Source organism: Parasteatoda tepidariorum, chromosome 12 (assembly GCF_982258835.1).
Source record: "Parasteatoda tepidariorum strain Cologne lab strain chromosome 12, Ptep-v5.0, whole genome shotgun sequence".
NCBI classification, from domain to species: domain Eukaryota; kingdom Metazoa; phylum Arthropoda; class Arachnida; order Araneae; family Theridiidae; genus Parasteatoda; species Parasteatoda tepidariorum.
The window spans coordinates 60,248,216-60,269,479 of NC_141766.1; the positions used below are offsets into that span (position 1 = coordinate 60,248,216).

The 21,264-nt window shown below is 31.0% G+C and overlaps 2 protein-coding genes across 2 annotated transcripts in view; both read right to left on the reverse strand.

The window, feature by feature from the left end:
- Positions 1-21,264, reverse strand: part of LOC107443554 (protein Fe65 homolog) — a 387,879-nt gene that overhangs the window by 135,972 nt on the left and 230,643 nt on the right. The gene's annotated exons all lie outside the window — the stretch shown is intronic.
- LOC107443550 (ubiquitin-like protein 3) overlaps positions 1-21,264 on the reverse strand; it is a 227,089-nt gene that overhangs the window by 15,910 nt on the left and 189,915 nt on the right. Inside the window, exons 2-4 of the mRNA XM_087155961.1 lie at positions 16,238-16,346; positions 11,016-11,105; positions 4,816-4,893 (exon numbers count right to left, since the gene is read on the reverse strand). Of these exons, the coding sequence (XP_087012087.1) occupies positions 4,816-4,893; positions 11,016-11,105; positions 16,238-16,346 (277 nt within the window). The remainder of the gene's footprint in view (positions 1-4,815; positions 4,894-11,015; positions 11,106-16,237; positions 16,347-21,264) is intronic.

The window sequence follows — 21,264 nt, forward strand, 5'->3', positions numbered from 1 at the left end:
TAAAATAATTGAGTTAATTGTATATTATTATAAATAAATTTACTAATAACTTCTTCGTTGATTTATATAATTTTTATCATGTACAAATCCATTTCGAGTAAATCCGTGGTTAAAAATATGTGCAAAACAGACAATTCATGCTTCTTTCTCTCTCTCTCTCCTTTTTTTTTCTTCTTAAATAAATGATAATTTTCTAAAATCATTAAAATTGTATCATTAAATATCAACCTTATTAATTATAAACTTTATTTTTATTTCCAACAAAATTTTCTTAAATGTTTAAATATTTAATGCCTTAAAACTTCACTATTACTTTTGTATGAAAATCACAGATAAAAATGCCAATTACTTACCTATTAAAAAAATCTAATTTCGTTATAAACATGAGGATGATGAATTTAAAAAATATTTTTTATAAAAATGATAATGGACTTAAAGTATTTGTGGTCGACAAATAGATGCCCTCTTACACTAGATTTTATGGGGAACCATTGCTCTCTGTCCCCCCTCTTGCCACTGTTTTTAAGAAAAATATCATTATGTAAATTTATATTTGATCATATATTGTATACACATATGTATTTCCTACATTTAATAAAAACTGCAAAATATGGGAGTTCTGTCAAAATAAATGAAGGCACTGTTTTGTAAAAAATAGAACGGGGGTACTATTATTTGTAGATAATTATTTTAAGTTATAAACTCATACAGCAGGAAACCTTTCAGAAAATGTTGTATTTTTATTTGGTTGGCTAATTAATCCTTTTTGAAACTTAGATTTATTAGTATGCAAATCTTGTTTCCCTAAATATTGAATAAAGGCATGCAAAAATCCCATTATTTAGCTTTTATTTACAAGCCTTTTTTTTTCATTCTAGCTTTGTGGAGGCTTAAAAAAACATTTTGTTTATGTTGAAAACTAAATGATCAGGCCAACCTTCACTTTTAAAGTGTGTATATAAGTCTGCACAAATAAAACTGGTTTCAGTGATGGTCATAAAATCTAAAATAAACAATTGAGAACACTTTCTATTCTTAATTTTCTACTTATAATTGAGGATGATGATTCATCCTCGATATCAGAACGTTTTCCTAGCCATGCTTTTTAAAAGCAGATTCGATCTTGTTATAAAAGGGCTGCTTATGCAAGTTTAATATGAACTTTATTGCGCCTAAACTAGCATAGTTTGAAAATATTTAAAGCTTGCATGGTTTAATAGTTAATCATTTTTAAACAATGTTGGACTTACTGATAAAGTTTGTTGCGAACATTAAAATCATCCTTACGCAGCTATCTGGGAAGTTTTCATTAAAAAAAAAAGAACATAAGGTTGATTTTTTTAATAAACATGTTCTTTAAGTTTTTGCTAATTGTGGCAGTCAGGAATTCTCTTAGCAGTAGACAAATCATAAAACACTGCCTAATTTTTAAAGAAACATTTTTCTTGTGTTTTACGAATAGCTTTCTTGTATACAGGTTTTGATGACCACAAACTTCAATACATATTTTTAGAATCCTTGACAAAAATAAAGTAAAAAAAGTCTAGATATTATAAAAAGACAAGAAGCTGTCGTCTATTAAGTTATAAGTAAAGCTGCGGATATTACTCTAATTAAACAGCTTCCCTTATCAATTTTTTAAGGAAAAAAAAATGCAAAAAATCAACATGTTTTTTCTTTCATTAATAAATACAGGGAACTGAAACAAAACATAATACCAGGGGTCTGTCCAGACATTTTGTGAAAGGTCCGTTTTTGTAAAATTGTGAAAAATTACTCGTAATTTGTGAATATGAAATAAACGTTACTTCGCATTCTTTCAAGCAGAGTCCGCTTTTGTGAATTTGTGCAAATAGGGTCCGTTATTGCAAAAAAAACTTTTTCAAGGAGTTTTTAAATTGTAAAGACATACAAGATTATGCTCAACACTGTAAAATTATAATTAAAAAAAATCAAATTTTAAAAAATAAACAGCAATTGCAGCTACTGAATTAGCGATGCAACTTACAAATATTTGGTATTAAGCCTATACTGCTGAAAGCAGAATATTAATTTCGGACGAATAAAGGAAGAAGATTTAGTTCGTTTACATCTGTCTTTCTCCCCCCTTCCCCTTTCTGGGAAAGGTTGATTGATTAATAAAACAATAATGAAGATAAACAAATTTGTGAAGGGTCCGATTAAAAGATAAATTTTGTGATGGGTCCGTTTTTAAGTTAAAATATTTTGTGAAGGGTCCGTTTTTATGAAAAGATATTTTGTGAAATTTCTTCTAAACAGACCCCTGAATACACAGGTTCTAAGTTGAAATTTTAATTTTTTTATGCATAAAAAATATTTAATTTACCATCAGTTTACTATTTATCTCGGGCAAATGAAAAAATATCAGTCTGTATATGTTCACGTCTTCATAATCTGAAAAAATCATCTGTATTATTTTTGCTCACTTTTTTACTCTTTTTTCTACGTAAATTCAACAACTATCGTATATACAATTGCACAAAACAGTCCCGGCAAAACTCGCAAACAAAACTTCCATTTCTGCAGATTATTTTTTGTTTTGCTACCGGCCGAGTAAAAACGTGATAAAACTGACGAATTTTGATATGCCCGAGTTTACCAGAGAAGCGGATAATAACTAAACTGTTTTAAAACAAAATCACTTAAATAGTTAACGTGCCTTGGTAGTAAAAATATTTCGTCCAACAATACGCAAATAGCGGCATAAATTTCTTAACGCTATTTATTTTTTATAAGACGATATTAGTGGTTAATATTTGGGCTAAAATCAAACTAACCAATCACTAACGAGAAAGGTGTTTTGAAAAACATCAAAACCAGTTTGATTGTGTGATGAAGTTTTTCTATTTCCCTCTGTTTCCTCGGCAATCTTTTATTCCTATCTTTTTCAGTGATATTTCGGTAATGTTTTTATATTTTCTCAGCTTAAATATAGATCGTGTACAAGTTTTTTAGTTGATTTTTGATTCTCAAACAATATATTATAGGATTACGTTACAACTTTCCTAGATACAATTGACGAGGTAGAATTGCAAAATTAAAGGCATTATTTTAAAAATATTTCCGCTCTTACGGTAAGCTGTAAACATAGTGTATTTCGCCAAATGTTCAAATAGAGTGTAACATCTTGGACAGCTGACCCCCGAGTACATTCCCCTCTGGCATCCAGTGTCTCCCCACGAAATTCTAAGAACTCGATGCACCTGCAAAAAGAGGAGAAAGTCTGGACTCTGTAAGAGAGGAGACAGGCAGTCTGGTGAGACGAAGCATCATGAGCGGACCTTGTGCCATCTCGATTTGAGGACTTTTTATTATATAATTTTGTGTTCGGTAGAAGTGATGATAATTGTAAATAACGGTGTATATAATTGTAATACAACCTTGTACATATAAAATTTACCCAGAAAAAGTAATTAAAAGATTGTTTGTTTTTATAAGAGTTTTAGTTCAATCTGAACAAAGTACTGTTTGTCTACGATAGGTACTCTGCCAGGCATTCGTCTGGAGCTGTAGCGGTGACTATGGTAACGAGGTATGATTTTTTCAAGTAGGGATGCGAGGTCCCTCTTTAGGACTGGTTTCGGCGAAAGAAAAGGAGACCTCTTCATCGAAGCCACCCTCCCTAAAATGACCTCCTCTTATTTCCATAGCACCAGACAGCCGCAGACTTAGTGGCGGTCAGAGTACCTATCTTAGACAAAGAGTAACGAAATCGTTACAAGAGCCGTGGTGGCTATGGGGATAGACCAATGAGGTTGATACGAATACCACACCCGACTTGCACCGACCACAGTGCTGACGCAAAATAGCCTTAGTGGTAGACGAATCATGGGTAACAGTCCCCTTGTCGTCAGGCTTACCGTTTGAGGCTTCGCGGTTTTCTTCTCCATATAACGCAAATGAGGGTTAGTTACATCAAAAAGACATTCACGATGGCAAATTTCTCCCAATACTTGATCCAAACGCTCCCTTGTCTTCTAGATTGGATTCAAAGTTGTTTTACGTTATTTTAACTTCTCGGAGCATGTGCGTAAATTTGTCAACAATTTGTAATTTCGTTACGGTTAACTTATGACGAACGCTATGCAAAATCTCTCAAATGAAACTTTCCATCTTAAACAACTTGTACATTTTAAGCTTGTACATTTCGGCAATCACAAAACACTACAAATATCATTTAAAAAAATCTGCAGCTTTAGGAGCAAAACTAATTGCAGAATCACGCAAGAACAAGTATTTTGGAAGAATTTTTTTTTTCTCCCTCAGCATGTATGTAGGCAGGTATCAAATTTGATTTGCTAACTAATTGACAAAATAAAAAGAAAATCAATAATCTCATTGCCACTTTTTAATTTGTCTGTTTCTTCTTAGTTTGTTATTTAAATAAATCGGATTCATGTGGGATTAAATAGCTATACCCATTTTCTTAAATTTTCATTTTAAGTTGAGTCAAACACACACTTCAATAAAAATCTATTTTATTCATTTTAAACTATGTTCATTTTCTTAATTTTTGCTTTAAGCTAAGTCAACTTTGTGTGTTCAATGCACTTCAATAAATATCAATTGTATTCATTTTAAACTATGTCCATTTTCTTAATTTTTGTTTTAAGCTAAGTCAATTTTGTGTGTTCAATGCACTTCAATAAATATCAATTTTATTCAATATGTATTTTATGTTAATTCCATTTTCTTAACGATATATAAATTTAAAAATACTAAACACTTAACTCGGAATTGGTGCTTAATTTTCAAAGATTAACAATGTTATTTCAATTAACTAAAATATCTTACCTTGAGAATTGGGTTCAGGTAAATTTTCTCTTGGGACTAAATGCATGACTGTAGTTCGACCCAGCGGTAACTGCAAAGCTAAAAAGAAGAAAAAAAAAGTTTTTTAATTTCACAAATTTAATCAAAATAAATTAAAATTAGGAAAAATTGAACTTTTTAGTTACTCAATTGTTTATAATGATTTTCATTTCGATGTATGTTTACTCGCAGAAAAACTTTGCATAAAATCTGAATGTTAAACTTTGTACAGAAGATATTTCGTAATTACAGATCTTAATACATTTTTTTTTTTAAATCTTTGGTAAAAGTTTAGTCAACAAAATACACATATTAGGGGGTACAAATTAATATCTAAGCGAGAAAAAAAACCCGAATCAAAACTTGGCAAATCATGAATAAAGAAGGCGATATACAAAAGAAAACTGTAGAGGGGAGTCATCTAGCAGTGAAACGAACTTCGATGTTTTTAACCCTGCTTTCCTAAACAATGATTAGCTCAATGTTTAAAGACCTGTTTTTTCTTGCTTATTGACCCCTAATGCGTATATCTTTCTCAAAAGAATGTACAGGATGTTCCGAAGGGGATTAAGGTACATCCTGTATAAGAGTTCCGCATGCGTTGAATATTTTAAAAAGGGGTAACGAAAACAAAACAAATGCCGAAAATTTATTTCCCGCGTGACCACCACTAAAAATTATTTTCCAAAAAAAGTATATATGCATGAATGTTTATGTTGTTTAACCATTTAGCGATAAAGTGGTATCTTAAAATACAAAATATCTTCTAGCATTAACTTAAATTTACTACCACTACAAAAACTTTTCAAGGACCGCGGGAACTAGACTCATTTTTAAACATTTTAGAATCCTTTTTAGACTCCTTTTTAAAACATCTCTAAACTTGTTTCAGATAAAAATAAAAAGTTGAGCGTTTTTTTTCTGTTACTTGATCACAAGCTTAATTGTATAAGAATTTATTCCATTTTTTTTTTTAAATATTGTATGAAATTCAACTTAAATTAAAGTCTTTATGCATAATTTTGAAAGATCTTGTATTTACAAATTCTGCTACATGTATGTTAGACTCAGATCAATTTTTCTGATGCACGTTAAATCTGTCGAGTCTCAAAGTCCTCCATGTTCCCACAACAAATCAATACCTCTGGGGGTACTAATCCAGGAGTTTCCTTGTGTTCTGGATTGGTTCAAAATTACAAGGCTACGAAGCTGAACGTTAGTAGTCGTAAACCCATGAAATTGGGTCGGCTGTTCAACGACGGTTATAAAAAAAAAAAAAAAAGAACAGTCTTTGAGCCGCGATGGTTCAGGGGATAGAGCGTTCGCCTTTCAATGAGGTGAACCGGGATTCGATCCCGGCGATGGCTGGTCGATACGAATTCCGCATCCGGCTTGAACCGACCACAGTGCGGACGTGAAATATTCTCAGTGGTAGACGGATCATGGGTTAGAGTCCCCTTGCCGTCAGGCTAACTGTGGGAGGTTCTCGCGGTCTTCTTCCTCTCCATCCATCAAAAAGTTCTCCACGAAGGCTAATTTCTCCCAATACTTGATCCAGCAGTTCCCTTGTCTTCTGGATTGGGTTCAAAATTACAAGGCTACGGAGTGGAACATTAGTCGTCGTAAACCCAAAAATTGGATCGGCTGTTCAACGACGGTTATATATAAAACATTGAATTACAAACGGTTAATTAAAGATAACCGCGATTAAAATGTATAACACCTCATCAATTACATTCGGTTATTGAAGGATGTCGTATCACGTTCCCGGTCAACAATGTGTAAATAAATAGTTTACTGACTAACAACACAGTATAACTGTAAGTTCTATAATTCTATATCAATAATTCGATAATAATAATGTAAATATTTATATTTGGATCTGAGTTATATGTTCTGAAGTGAAGTGCAAACACATAGACTTGGTTAAACAAATAGTATATAATACCGCGTTTTCATAAATAGACCACTTTTTGTATCGTAGCATTAATGGGTTACCACGGATATTGCAAAGATGGCAAATTGCGGATAAATATTTTCTAGTGGTATCAAAATTTATGACTTATTGCGGATAAATATTTTCTAGTGGTATCAAAATTTATGACTTAACCGGTTAGCGCCCATCGTCATATTTAAAGGACAGAACATCAGGAACAAAAGCATATATTTTGGTAGGTCAAAAACAAAACATCGTGGAAAAAATATTTTGCTAGTATGAAAACAAAACATCGTGGAAAAAAAGCGTGTATTTCGGTAGGACAAAAGCAAAACATCGTGGACAAAAACATACATTTTGGTAGGACAACAAAAAAACAACATGTATTTTGGTAAGAAAATTGTTTTAATATTGTTATTTGTCTCGACTCTAGAAAAATCAATATTCTCATCCACCATAGTTTATGAATGATTTAGATATAGTTCGTTCACCAGGAGTTTGCACTTGGCTCCACTTCCTCGGACGCAGAGCTCATTTCAGCGCGGGGAGAAAGAGGAAAAACATTTCCCCGCTTGAAATCAAGATAACCTCTAATGTGCGCAAAGTCTCCATATCTCCAAAGTCTTATTATAGGTAGTCCGATCAGACTACTATGAAGGCAAACCAGTTTACGAAAGAGCCCTTTAATAGAAAATCTAGTAAAAATAAGAAAGTGGTAGCAAATATATGTCTAAAAATTTGTTTAATTTTTGAATATGATTAGTTTGTCTTATTTACTTGTCTACCACTACAGATTCAATTCTCAAATATATATGACAAATTCCTCTCAGTCACTTTTAAAATAGAATTTGGTTTCATGCGTTCAAACTGTTCACTTTTAAAATAGTCTGCGTGGCCTACTTATAAGAAACCGTGTGGAGGCTTTCTGATGTAGAAGGTGATGGCCAAACACAAACAGTGAATTCTTTTTCAGTCACTTATTTCGCTTTATCATCAGCTATTATACCTTTCGTTATTCTAGCTAATTTATATTTAAAAACTTTTTCCCAGCAAAATATCTCAAATAGAACAAACTATTCAATAAAAAGAGAGAAATATCAACAAGTTTATGAAATAAAATGCACATGTTCAAAATAAGCACATGAAGATGGCGAAATAAATATTTTTGTCATACGATCGCCAAATAGCAGCCTTGTTCACATCCTCCTCCCCAAAATAGCGAAATAGTATCATCCGATACCACGTGATGAAGGCGGAGCCAAGTGCCAACTCCTGGTGAACGAGCTTTAGTTATCTATCATTAGTTCTAGAAAATAGCCTTTAAATTTAATTTTCTAGCCATTTTTTTCAATAAACGCATATTTTGTATCATATGAATAAAAAAAAAATCGGGATTAAATGGTGTAATGAAGGATACTTGGTTTAGTGGATTTGATTTATAGAGTTTTTACCCATAACTACTTCTAAATAATTCTATGGCTTACATAAAGTGCTACTTTTTTACAGTAAGTTGGTGCCTTTTAAAACGTTGGCAAAATTAATCGAAAATTACCAAATTTTGGTGTTCTACCGTTCTTAAATTATTTTGTAGAAACCGGACATCCCTGGTTACTTCCAGTTTGTTTCTTCCTCAATTAAGATTTCAGAAAAAGATGAAGAAAAGACAACATTTTAATTAATAATAAAAAGAACATCATTAATACGAAGTGTATTAAAGCATTTATTTGTTAATTATTCAGTAATACATAGAAGAAAAAAAAGATATATTTCAAATAACTTATCAATTGCTTTTCTTGCTTTTTTCAAAAGATAAAAAAAAAAAAATGTCACGATGAGCAAATGAAAGCAGTCGAGAATTTTTATGGAAAAACTGTCTCAAAATGAGATCACTTCCAAAGGTACGACTGACGCTTAATTTCAAATCGCTGTCATAAATAATTGAGAAACAATTGTGTTTTGAATCGTCAAATTAAAAGGCAACTTGTTAAAGTACAATACTGTTGGTGTTTCTAATGCCATTTGCCAATACTAGCAAACCTACATGGTGAAACCAAGTGAGGCAGAGGGTGCGTTTCTTGTTTTTCAGTGGCAGCCACACACGGCCCGTTTATACATGCATTTGTAGTGTGTCTACCACTACAAAAATACAATTCTAATTCACTAGTGTTCAATCTAAAATGAATTCTTGCTTTCTATATGAATAGTGGAAAATGTTCCACTTACCTTTAAACCGCCAACTTGAATATCCAAATAAACCTTTATTGGTTTTAATTATATTTATGACAAAAGATGATGAATTTACATTAAATGATAATTATAAAGTGATGAAAAAGAGTAAGTAAGTAATTAGCGGGACAAGCCGCTTCTCCAGATGTTATTTTTAAGTTTATCTATTGTTTTTAAGTTTTCGAAAAAATAAAAAGTTAATACTTCTGATGCACCAGCGGTGCCATCTGGGGATAGTTTTCTGGGATGACATCTGGGGATGAGGGCTCGTTACAACTAGTATCATAGATATTAAGTATAAAGTATATAAGGCACGTTAACTCGATTCTATGCTGGGGTAGCTTTTCATAGATGACATTGTCGATAACAACTCTCCTTACACATTTATTCATCCACAGATCGTAATTTTGACTTAAACTAGAGAATCTCCAATTCAGTACCCCCAGATGTATTCATTTATTATGGGAAGTTTTTGTGAGCCGACAGATTTACTACACGGGGAGTCTTCAGGACATGGGCCCTATCAACCAGGTTATCCCGACCTTATAGTGTTGGTTATCATGACATAAACTAAAGGCCAAAAAGATTTTACATTCTTGCATTTTCTAGGAGTTTGAATGTTAGGTTATCGACAGTAATACCGTAAATAGAGGGATGAAATCAAGAATCAAGATTGTGTTGAAATTAGTACTGTTTTCTAGCGATTCCACGAAGAAAGATTGGTTGTTGATTAATTTACGGCGTCTGTGTTGTTTTTTTTTTTTTACTATGTCAACTCTCTAGTGTTCTTTTTTATTTAAAATATTTATTGGTCAATATTTTTTTATTTATTGGTCATTACAGTTGCGGAAATTATTTTTAGTCCAGTTTATTAAAGATTTATACCTTAACAAACTACAAGGATTTAGTCCAATATTAACATAGCTGTTACATTTTGGTAACCTCTGCATTGCACCTTATTTTCATAATTTGCACAGTTTTTGAAGAATTGTTATACAAAAACTACAATTTACTAAAGACAATTACTAAAAAATTACTACAATTACTAAAAAATTACTACAATTATTAAAAGAAATTCTCTACTATTTTCTTTTAAAGAAACTAATTAATTAACACTATATTTTATGTAAAAAATTTGGTCCGGCCTTCAAGAGTCCCGGGCTCCAGGACAATTGCCCCCCCCCCCCCCCTCTTGAGTACAGTTTCGACTACATCACGTGGAAATTACACGCATAATTTTCTTAAATTGTCATTTAAAATAAAAGCTGCTTTTTAGCTAAAATTCAAGTATTTCTAAATTTTCAATAGAGTTAACATGTGTACCAGGCTGGTACACATAAGATTTTACCTTTTTTAGAAAAAAAAAATATCTGTAAAAGACATCGATGACTTTTCAAGAATGATATATTGCACCAACTAAACAATGAATATCTTGATTAAATCTGACAGTCGAACAGTTTAGTTCCAACTCCAACAGAATCTTAGCCTCTACTGTAACTAGCCAAATTAGAGGCACTATAACATTCGATGTAAAATCTTAATTATCAAGTGAATACAGCTTTATTGTTTTTATATGATTGAAACCGGTTTGCACTTGTTTACGTTAGTGTATTTACGTTAGACGATATATAATATAAATTTAACTATAGGATAAATTAGACGATATATTATACAAATATAGAATATTTATTATATCGAGCATTATATTAGTATGTTATAATAATTAGATCAAATTATTAGACGCGCTGTAGTTTTTTAATAATAACACGATTTGCTCGAGTTCATACGCGATACTTTCATATATACTAATGGGTTTTAATTCGGGATATTTTTATATACTTCCTATTTGTATTTATTTTTAACGTATTGCATTACAATATTAAGCAATTGATACAGGAACGTAAACAAATGCATCCGAGTAAAAGCTGTATAGTACATAGAATGTGTCTAATAATATGACTGTATTAGATGAGATATGGCGAAGTAGTAAAAATAAGAATTATAAAAGAGTGTCTCTTACCTCCTAAAGTTACATTTCCGTGAAGGAACCTTCCTTGATATATTAGACGCAAAATTTCTGCTTTGGCCACAGATTCTTCAGCCCATTCAGCTAAAAGGATTATATACATTCACTTATGATTTACCCAGACTATTACTTGTAGTGCTATTCTAGTACTACAAGTGGTGTAACGAATCAAGCTTTATGGTAAAAACAGTTTTTTTATATAAAAAAAAAAAAATACCCACTACGAGTTAGTATAAACCTTAAATACAAACAAAAACTATTTCTCAACAAAAACCAACTCATTCTCCAAAAATTGTCTCATTCTATTAAATTTTTGTTAAACTCGCTGTTGATCTCGTTATTTGCTTTTTTAATTCATGCTTGTGTTAGCTAAATTGTTTTAGAGCTCTATAGTGGTCTATATAGTAGTCAGTAGTAGATAGTACTTGATCTAGTTTACTACTTTGTAGAACTTGTTTCTAGTCTTACAACTTAGCAGTAGTAGTAGTAGTAAGTGAGTCTGCTTTACTATATTTGAGTTCAATTCAGATGTAAATAATATTAATGTACGTAATAACTTGTCTCTGTAAAATAAAACTTTTTGCAACATCTTTTTTAATATTTAGAAAAACTATCGTTTTACATTGACACTAAGATTAAATAAGCTATTCATTAGTAATCGATACTATTTTAGTACGACAAGTAGGCTATTCATTAGTAAATAAACAGAATCTACACTAATAAATGCTATTGAAATTTATTTAATTATAAAATCCAGAAGCAGCTGCACTTCTATTTTAATCATTCTACTCCTAAACAGTAAATTCAGATTTTTTAAACATTTAATTTAACTAAATTTCTGTTTTAATCATGCACAATAAATTTTCTTGAACTTGAAAATATTTGCTGAATGGAAACGATTTTATGCCTGAACACTCGGCCGGAGCCACGGTGGCCAAGGGATAGAGCATTCACCTCCCAAGTCCATCCCAGGTTTGAATCCCAATGTTGGTCGGTCGATATGAATTGCGGCTTGCACCGACCACAGTGGTAGAAGGATCCCTTTACCATCGGAATAACCATGGGAAGTTTTCGTGCTTTTCCTCGCAAAATACGGGTTAGTTTCACTAAAAAATCCTCCATGGAGACAATTTCGGCCCAATGGTTGATCGAGGAGTTGCCTTGTCTTCTGAATTGGATTCAAAATAACAAGGTTGCAGATTTGAAAATTGACAATAGTAAACCCAGAATTGGATCGGGTGTTCAAAACAGTTATAGAACAAAATATATATTACTCGGCAGATAACAAATAAAAAATTTCCGGGAATCCGAAACGGCCCGGACAAACGATTTAATTTTCACCGCATACAACAAAATTTTAGGACCCGGTACTTCTGTAATATAAAGGATTATGCAAAATCAGTACTTTTTATCAATAAATAAAAATAAAATCAATAACTTATTTAGGTTATGAAAAAACAAGTATTTTCTCCTAGAATCTTTTTTAAAATAATAAAACTGGAAGAAAAAAAATAGCAATTCTTAATAAACACTTCAATTTTAGAGAAGCTTTTTATAGAAGAAAAATGCGTCAGTTTCACTTTGAATAAAGAAAATAATGGTATTTTCTAGCTTATCAATTGCTTCAGATTGAAAAGTTATAATCTATTTGAATAGAAGATGCCAAAAAAGTGGGAGAAAACGAAATTCAATTTAACGCAATCAAATTCTTCTTATTTTCAACAAAATTTTGGAATTTTTTACGGTGTTTGACTTAAATATAGAATGATTCAAAACAAATAAAGATCAAAAAGTACTTATTACTTTATACAGAAGATAGATGCTAAAATTTTGTTTAGTTTTTTCACAAATATGAGTCTTTGTTTTATTTCTATTTTTATTTAATTCTATAAAAAATGAAGGAAAAAAAGTTTTTTTTCTGTTGTATTTTAAAATTGTTGTGAAAATGCAAAATATACTTGCTTATTGCAGCTTTTTAATTTAGGGAATTCGGATTCAACATTTAAGATTTTTAGCGAAATATTTTTTTCCATTGTTATTGAAATAAAGGATAATTTTTCTTAAAAAAATTGAATTTTTATAACATTCTTATCAAATTTAAGAACATGAACATTTGTCTATCTGACATATGTTTAAATTATTTATATATAGTGAATGAATTTTTTTTTACTTCCATTTATTCAAATATTAACATTTTACAAGGAAAAACAGGAATAGTTAAGAGAACATATTTATTATATACTATTGTTATCTATTACACACTATTAGATTCTATTACTATTACTTATTATCTATTACTTTGATATACACTCATGGACAAAAAATTAGCGCACCAAGAAGGAGTCGTCAAAATAAAACGAAATTTTACATACGTAATGACTACTTTAATATAAGTAAATGATAAGAAAATCTAAGAAAAACGATAATCTTTGTTTTTACTTATATCAAAGTAGTCATTACGTATGTACAAGTTCGTTTCATTTTGACGACTCTTTCTTGGTGCTCTAATTTTTTTGTCCATGAGTGCATACTGAATGCCTCTGGGATGTCAACTGCTGCGGGCAAAAATTCTGCAAATTAGTAAATAATTCCAAAAAGTAATAAAAAATTAGAGTGTTTTTGTTAAATTTGAATTTAAGAGGCATTTTACATCGATAGTTCAATTGGGTGTAGGCAAAATTACTAAACGCAGAATTAAACCAGATTTGCATTTGCATTTGGTTGGCATAGAAATGTTGACTAATTAATCATTTTTTAAACTTAGTAGAAATATTAGTATGCTTATTTCCCTTGCTTTCTTAAAGATTGAGTAAAGGCATGCAAAAATCTTTACATCTCATTTTATAGTTTTTATTGTACACCTTGTTTTTGCCTTTTTTTTCATACTAACTTTGCTCTCAAATGCAAAATTTTGTTTGTGGTGGAAACTTAATAATCAAACCAACCTTCACCTTTAAAGTGTTAAAAAAGGTATATAAATGCCTGCGAAAATAAACCTTGAATCAATGATAGTCATAAATTCAAAATAAACCTTAAGAAGGTGAATTTATTTTCAGTTTGAGAACGCTTTCTACTCTTGATTTGCGAATGATAATTCATCCCGATATCAGAAGGTTTTTCTATCCTTGTTTTGTAATGGTAGATTCGATCTCGATACAAAAGGATTGCTTATGTAAGCTTAATGCAAACCTCACAGCGCATAAACTAGCATAGTTAAATTTAACATTGTTTGAAGCCTATATGGTTTATTTGCTACTCATTTATTATGGTTAGCAAATAAACCATATTAAGATAAAGGTTGTTGCTGACATTGAATTCAATTTTGCCCTACCACCTGGGAAATATTACAACATAAAACTTTACTTCAACTAAAAAATTTCTCTATACTACTATTTAAATATCAGTATATTGGTTTGAAATCATTTCATCAAAACTTTTGTTAAAAATTTTTTGGTAGTAGCTAAAAATTACCATTGTGTTTAAATATAAATACCCTACCATTTTGCTTCAACAGGCAGTTTTTATAGAATGTTATATTTGTGTTCCTTGGCTATGGTGTTAAATGGGTTAAAATATTATAATAATTAAAATGAGTTAATTCATTTTACAATGTATGGAAATACGTTGCCTAGAAGGATATAAAATGAAATTGTATTGTACAATTTCGAAAAAGTCAACAATATTTGCAACCAATTTTCGTATTTTCTAAGTTAGGAAAAGAAATAATCCTATTTTAATCAAGAATAATGCTAATGAAATATTCTTAGAATAGAAAGCTCGTTATTTTCTTAAGCGAAACATATCCTTTAAGGATAAGAATATTATCAACGATAGCTTAAAAGAGCAAATATTTAGTAACTGATACTTAACATGAGGTCATAACCCTAAAGGCTCTCTTGGTAGCAGTAATTAGTAACTTAATTCTGTAACTATCACAAATCAGATAACATATCTGTTCACTAAATTGCAAAATATTTCTGGAAAAAGTAGTTTTGAGAAGAAAAAAGATGTCGAAAATTTCTAGAATTGCTGAAGTTTGAAGTTGTCAATTGATTCAATGATATGATTCAATGAATCGAATACAATGATTTATTGTTTCGAATTACCCGTTTTAATTGTAATCAAGTTTTAATCTGTTAATTTGAATCAGTTAATATAAATAACTTATTTGAATCAATTGATTTAAATCTGTAGTTCCAATCAATAAATTCAAATGGATGCATTAAAAGGCTAATTTGAATCAATTATAATTTATAGATAGTGTAAGCCATCCGCATCAGTTGGTTCAAACAACACCAGTTAATAAATTTTGACATTTATTAGAATTGACAATCCTAATGTTAGTTTTAATTGTTTTGTTGGAATCAACGATACAAATCAGTTTATTATGTTGTTGTTTCTAATGGCCCTTGGACAATCAAAGTTCCCCAGCCATTGGCCTTTTGCGAATTAATTCAGGAAGGTGAGCTTCTCATTTGACAAGAGAGCACCGCGAGGCTGAAAATACTTCTTGTCTCAGATAGATGGCAGCACCACTCACTCGTGAGACCACTTTCTCAATTTAGACTTAGTTCTGAAGAGGAAGGAAATTTTCTTCAGATCCCTGTACCGATGGTACTGATCAGTAACCGACTTTTCGATCCCACAGATTTTACGAGCACTTCAGTATGAACTCGGTGGGTCTTATTGGAATCGAGGATTAAGACCTGGCCACTCCGGACCAGATCTTTAACCACAGGGCCCTCAGCTCATTGTAAAAAATAGAATTTAAATCCATTTTTGGGCTTAAGACTATCAAAGTTTAACTCTGCAGCTTTGTAATTCTAAACCCTACCAAGAAGACAATGGAACTCTTAGATCGGTACTATTAGCCTTTCATGGAAGACTAAGATGAAACCCATTTGATAAGAAACATCCCATGGTAACTAGCCTGTCAGCAAGAGGTTTTTGATCCATTTATCTATCACTGAATATATTTTACGTCAGCTTTAAGGTCGGAGCGAAACGGGGAGTATAGAATTCTTATCGACCAATCACCGGTATGGGATTCAAACCCAGGTCATTTCATTAAAAAGCAAGCGCTCTATCCGCTGAGCATCCAAGGCTGGTTTTTCTTTTATCGGTCAAAATAAGCCTATGTCATAACAAATCAAATTAAAAGAATAATTTATTTTAGTTAAGCTATATACAGAGAATTATAAAGAATAGTTAATTACCTTCTACCCAGTTGTCAAAAACATATTGAGCTATATCTGAGGCAGAATCACTAGGACTAAACAAATATTCTCTGGTTTTCCCGCTCACCAATATTAGGCGCAAATTTATCTGAAATAAAAATATTATATTCATTTCAAAGAATTTGCATAATTATTTCATGGTAAATTAGCAAGTAATTCTTATTATGCAGAATTTGCATACAATATATGAGCTGTATAAATCAACTGATCCGCTTCCAGCAAAAATTTTTATTAAGTGGTAAAACTTAAATACTAAGAGTTAATTTTGCGAACTTTTTATAAGGCTCATCTGTTTGATAATATTTTACGTTGATTCATATATTACTATAAACATTCGTGAATATGTAAAACGATTATGAATAATTCTAAAAACATGAATAACGTTTATTTAGAATAATTTTATGTAAGAACTTGAACATAAATAATTATTATACAGTTAAAACCAGCTATAGTGAATCCTCAAGGGACCGAAATTTCGGTTCACTATAATCGGGACTTCACTATATCTGTTCCACAAACAATTTTAACTTCAAACGCCCCCTTTTCATTACAGATTATTTAAATAAATGACCAATAAAATGGAAACAAGAATGAATGAAAAATAATACGTAGCAACAAAAATGTGTTTATTTCTCCTCGTCTTGCGCACAAAAAAAAATAGAGCTGATGAGCAATTCTCTACAGTAGATATGGAAACATTTCCCGACTCTCGATAATTTTGACTGCCCAGGCATTCGAGCGCATAAAAGTAGTCTCGCACCAAATAGCTCAGCAAATTCAGCTGCTTTGACTTGAAGCAATTGTGCAGATACTAGAAGATTGCGGCTTTTTTTAATGCCGAACTAATTTAATGATGCTATTCAATAATGAAGCAAACAAGAAAAAATGCTTATTGCTACATTCCCCGCTAGTTTTAAAAATCGGTATATGTATTTACTTTGAAGTAGAAATTTCAAAGTTATTACTTAAAAAATGAAGAAAATAAATCAGTCGAAGACATAAAAAAGTTCATAATATCCTCTCTTATTTTGCTTTCACTACATCCACAAAAAATAACACTATACGAGTGTAGCAAGGCACGGGAGAGAACATTTCGTTCACTGTATCCGGGTGTTCACTATAGCGGGGTTGGACTGCATTCACTATTGCACAAATGTAAAGGGTGTTCTCTAATAGCCGTCTATAAAATGAAGATAAAAGTGCAAAGCAATACCGAAATTCCCGCTCTCAACTAAATTTATGGTGGCAATAAAACACAAATTTCATAAGCAAATATTTTTACCATGTGCACTGAGCAAAGCTATATTAATCATGTCTTTACATATGTGTTCGGATATTTTAAAACAACACTTTAAAAAATCTGAGGGCAGGTCTGCGACCATTCTATTAGTTTCAGAACTAAATAAAATAATTTAAATTCCTGGCATTCTAAGTGCTGTTCAAACAATCCGTGAATAAAAGAACACTGCTGTCATTATTACGAAACAGACCTAAGCTTTATCACTCATCAGACAATAATTTTCATTCTGGATTCTTCACTAGTGATTCGAATGATCTCGATAGCGTTTTGCTTTTTTCCTCGTTTAAATATTCTGACAAAAATTAGGCCTTAAGGGCAGTGTTTATGAAACATCTCGTGAAAAAACATTTCTGTGAAAATAAATGCAATTGTTTTCGCTATTTCCGGGATGAATTTGGCTGTTTTTCATAGGATAAATCCAAGGAATTTTGAATATTAGTATAGAATGCATATAGAAAAATCTTTTACGATGGAAAATAAATGCTTAACCTTAATTTAAACCTTAGGTATGAATACCAAACTTAATAATCATAATTATCATGTATACCTATAATTCATAACAGTAACTAATAATCATAATCAAAATTCATGACCATAAATATTAATAATAACAAACCAAACTATTAACGAAAACAATCAACACTATTAACCATAATAATCCAAAATATTAACCAAAATAATGACACATAAAAGCTTAGCCCTTTTTGCAGATTATATGATAGAACATTATATTGTTTACAATGTAGAAGAAAATTTGTGACATTTACAGAAAAAGAACTGTCAGCTGGTGTGCCAGTATATTTAAAACCAGACGCCTGTTTTTTTAAGTAGATACGCGTATTGTTATTTCAACAAGCAAACTCTATAAAGTAATTAGGTAATTCAGCATTATAGTTGGTGCGAGCCGAGAGCAGTAGTTGCATGACCAGTCAACTCTGGGATTCGAATCCGGGTCACTTCATTGGGCGTTGTGTCCCCTTAGCCACAGTAGCTATGTTGTTAGGTTATGAAGAAAAATCTGAAACTGTCTTTTTCTTATAAGTCTTACTTAATGGAATCATATTTAACACGTTGAACGCCACGCTAATTTTACATAGCTTGCCCATCTGGCCACTGTAAATAACCTCAAACTAAATTTGCAAATATTAGACGGATTTTTTTAGAAGGTTTATCATCTGACAAAAGTGGTGAATTATATAAGCCTACGAATTATGTAGAAATAGTGGTGGATAAAAATCTACTAAATTGAATTTATTAAACCAAGAATCACAACAATTAAGTAAATTTTGAATAAATAATCTGCAATTCCATAAAAGAGTACATATTTTATAGTTCTATATCATGTTATACGCTGTCAGCCAGCTGTTTTTCGCGGCCTATGTGAAAGGTCAGTGTCAGCAAGCTGTGGCAGACGCAGCCTAAATGTAATTTCAGTGTCAGCCACCGGCGGTTATCGCAGCCTAAATGTAATTTCAGTGTCAGCGACCGATGGTTGACGCGGCCTAAATGTAATTTCAGTGTCAGCCACCGGTGGTTGACGCGGCCTAAATGGAAAGTCCAGTGTCAGCCACCGATGGCTGACGCGGCGCTCAACGTGTTAAATGTAAAAACGTTTCAAACTATATTGGCCCACCTTTATAGAAATATTTGGTAATTTAATTTACCGATTAATTTTATCTAAAAACAGGTCCCTGAGGCAGAATTTTTTAGGACTTCTTGCGACAAAACTCTCTAGCACTAATATCTTTTTTCGAGATACTTTTAATATGAACAAAAATATACGTTACTATTTAAAAAAACAAAATCGCTGTGTTTACAAAAAAATATATATATAATTGTTTTTAATTGAACATGTAATAATTCTAATATGATGGGTGATATTCTCACATTTTGTTGGGGGGAAGGGGGCTCAAATTACTTCCTTCTTCGCATTTCGTAAATAATTATCACAATAAAAAAATAATTAAAAATCATGAAGTCCACGCGCATAGTAGTAATTGCAAAAAAAAAAAAAAAAAAAAGTGACGACGAAATCACGCGAATCGGATTCCTCAAATGCATGTTTCGTTTCGAGACTTGGTTGTTATAATAAACAATATCATATAAAAAATATCGGATTTAAAAACTATGGAGAAATCAATAGCAATAACTGCCGAAAATTCGATAGAATTATTGCTTTAAAAAGTAAATACTCAAATGCACGATTCGAATTTTCCATATTGTTTGAAATATATCGGGATATTTAAAATCCACGTGAAAATCAATATCAATAACTGCCAAAAATGCAATAGAAACATTGCATCGATTTACGATACTATCCGGATAAATTGAGCGCTTCAGAAAGTGTTTATCCAATTGCATGATTCACATATTATGGGTAAATTTCTGGAGAAAAGAAAATTAAAGTTTTTCTTTTTTTTTTCTTCCAAAAGAAAAATTTTTCTGCAAGAGTTCTGTAACGTTCTGCGACAATGTTACCGTGTCGATGCAATTCTGCCACAGGAAAACAGGTAGAGAATCAATTCAAGAATGAAGTCGAATCGCAATCTTATTTATATGATATTCAAAACCATAAAATAATTTCTGAAAAGTAAAAGCAAGTATAGAAAATAATCGTAAAATGATTTGGAAAAAGATAGTTATATTACGGTAAGCAAAACGGCATGGCAAAAACTAGAATTTGAATTACAGTTTTAACCAGTTTATGTAGGGTGAGAGAAATACCGTATTGTGGAAAACTTTACACTGTCAAATACACAGAGAAAATCTGTAAAAAAAATAAATAAAAAAAAAACGTAAATTTTTTGCTGCACCCGGAAAAAAATCTGTATTTATCTAATTTAACCCTTTAATGGGTCCTTTATTTCTAGTAAAAGTAAATTAAAGTATTTTTGGAATTGAAATTGTTTTAAGAACAGTAATTGATATAAAAAAAAACTCATTTAGTTTATAAAAATGCCATTTTTTTGGTGGTAAATGTATTTAACATGACCTATTAGGAACTTACTGACTTTTATTTCTCTTTATTTATAAAATAAATTCCTTAAATGCTACAAACTTCAAAAGGAATTATGTATTTTATAACTTTTATACGTTTTTTAAAAGCGACAAATGGTTACCAATTTTATTCAAACTCACTTCAAGAAAGCTGAAGTTATTGAAAAATGGAAACATAAATTAAAAGATCGTAGTGGTAAGTATGCTTACCACGGCCTTCAAAAGGGTTAAACAGTTGTTTTCTGTATAATTTTTTTAAAAATTTTCTTATTTTTTACAGTGTAGGAATACTTAGAGCTTTATTTAATTGTTTCCCTTACCAATTTTTTTGGAAAAAAAGGGCAAAAAATCACAAGGAACTAAAACAAAACATAATACACAAGTTTTAAGTTAAAATTTTAATTTTTTTACGTGTAAAAAATATTTAATTTATCAACAGTTTACTATCCCAAATTATCTCGGGCAAATGAAAAAAGTTAAATATTAGTCTTTGTTTTTTGCTGCACCCGGAAAAAAATCTGTATTTATCTAATTTAACCCTTTAATGGGTCCTTTATTTCTAGTAAAAGTAAATTAAAGTATTTTTGGAATTGAAATTGTTTTAAGAACAGTAATTGATATAAAAAAAAACTCATTTAGTTTATAAAAATGCCATTTTTTTGGTGGTAAATGTATTTAACATGACCTATTAGGAACTTACTGACTTTTA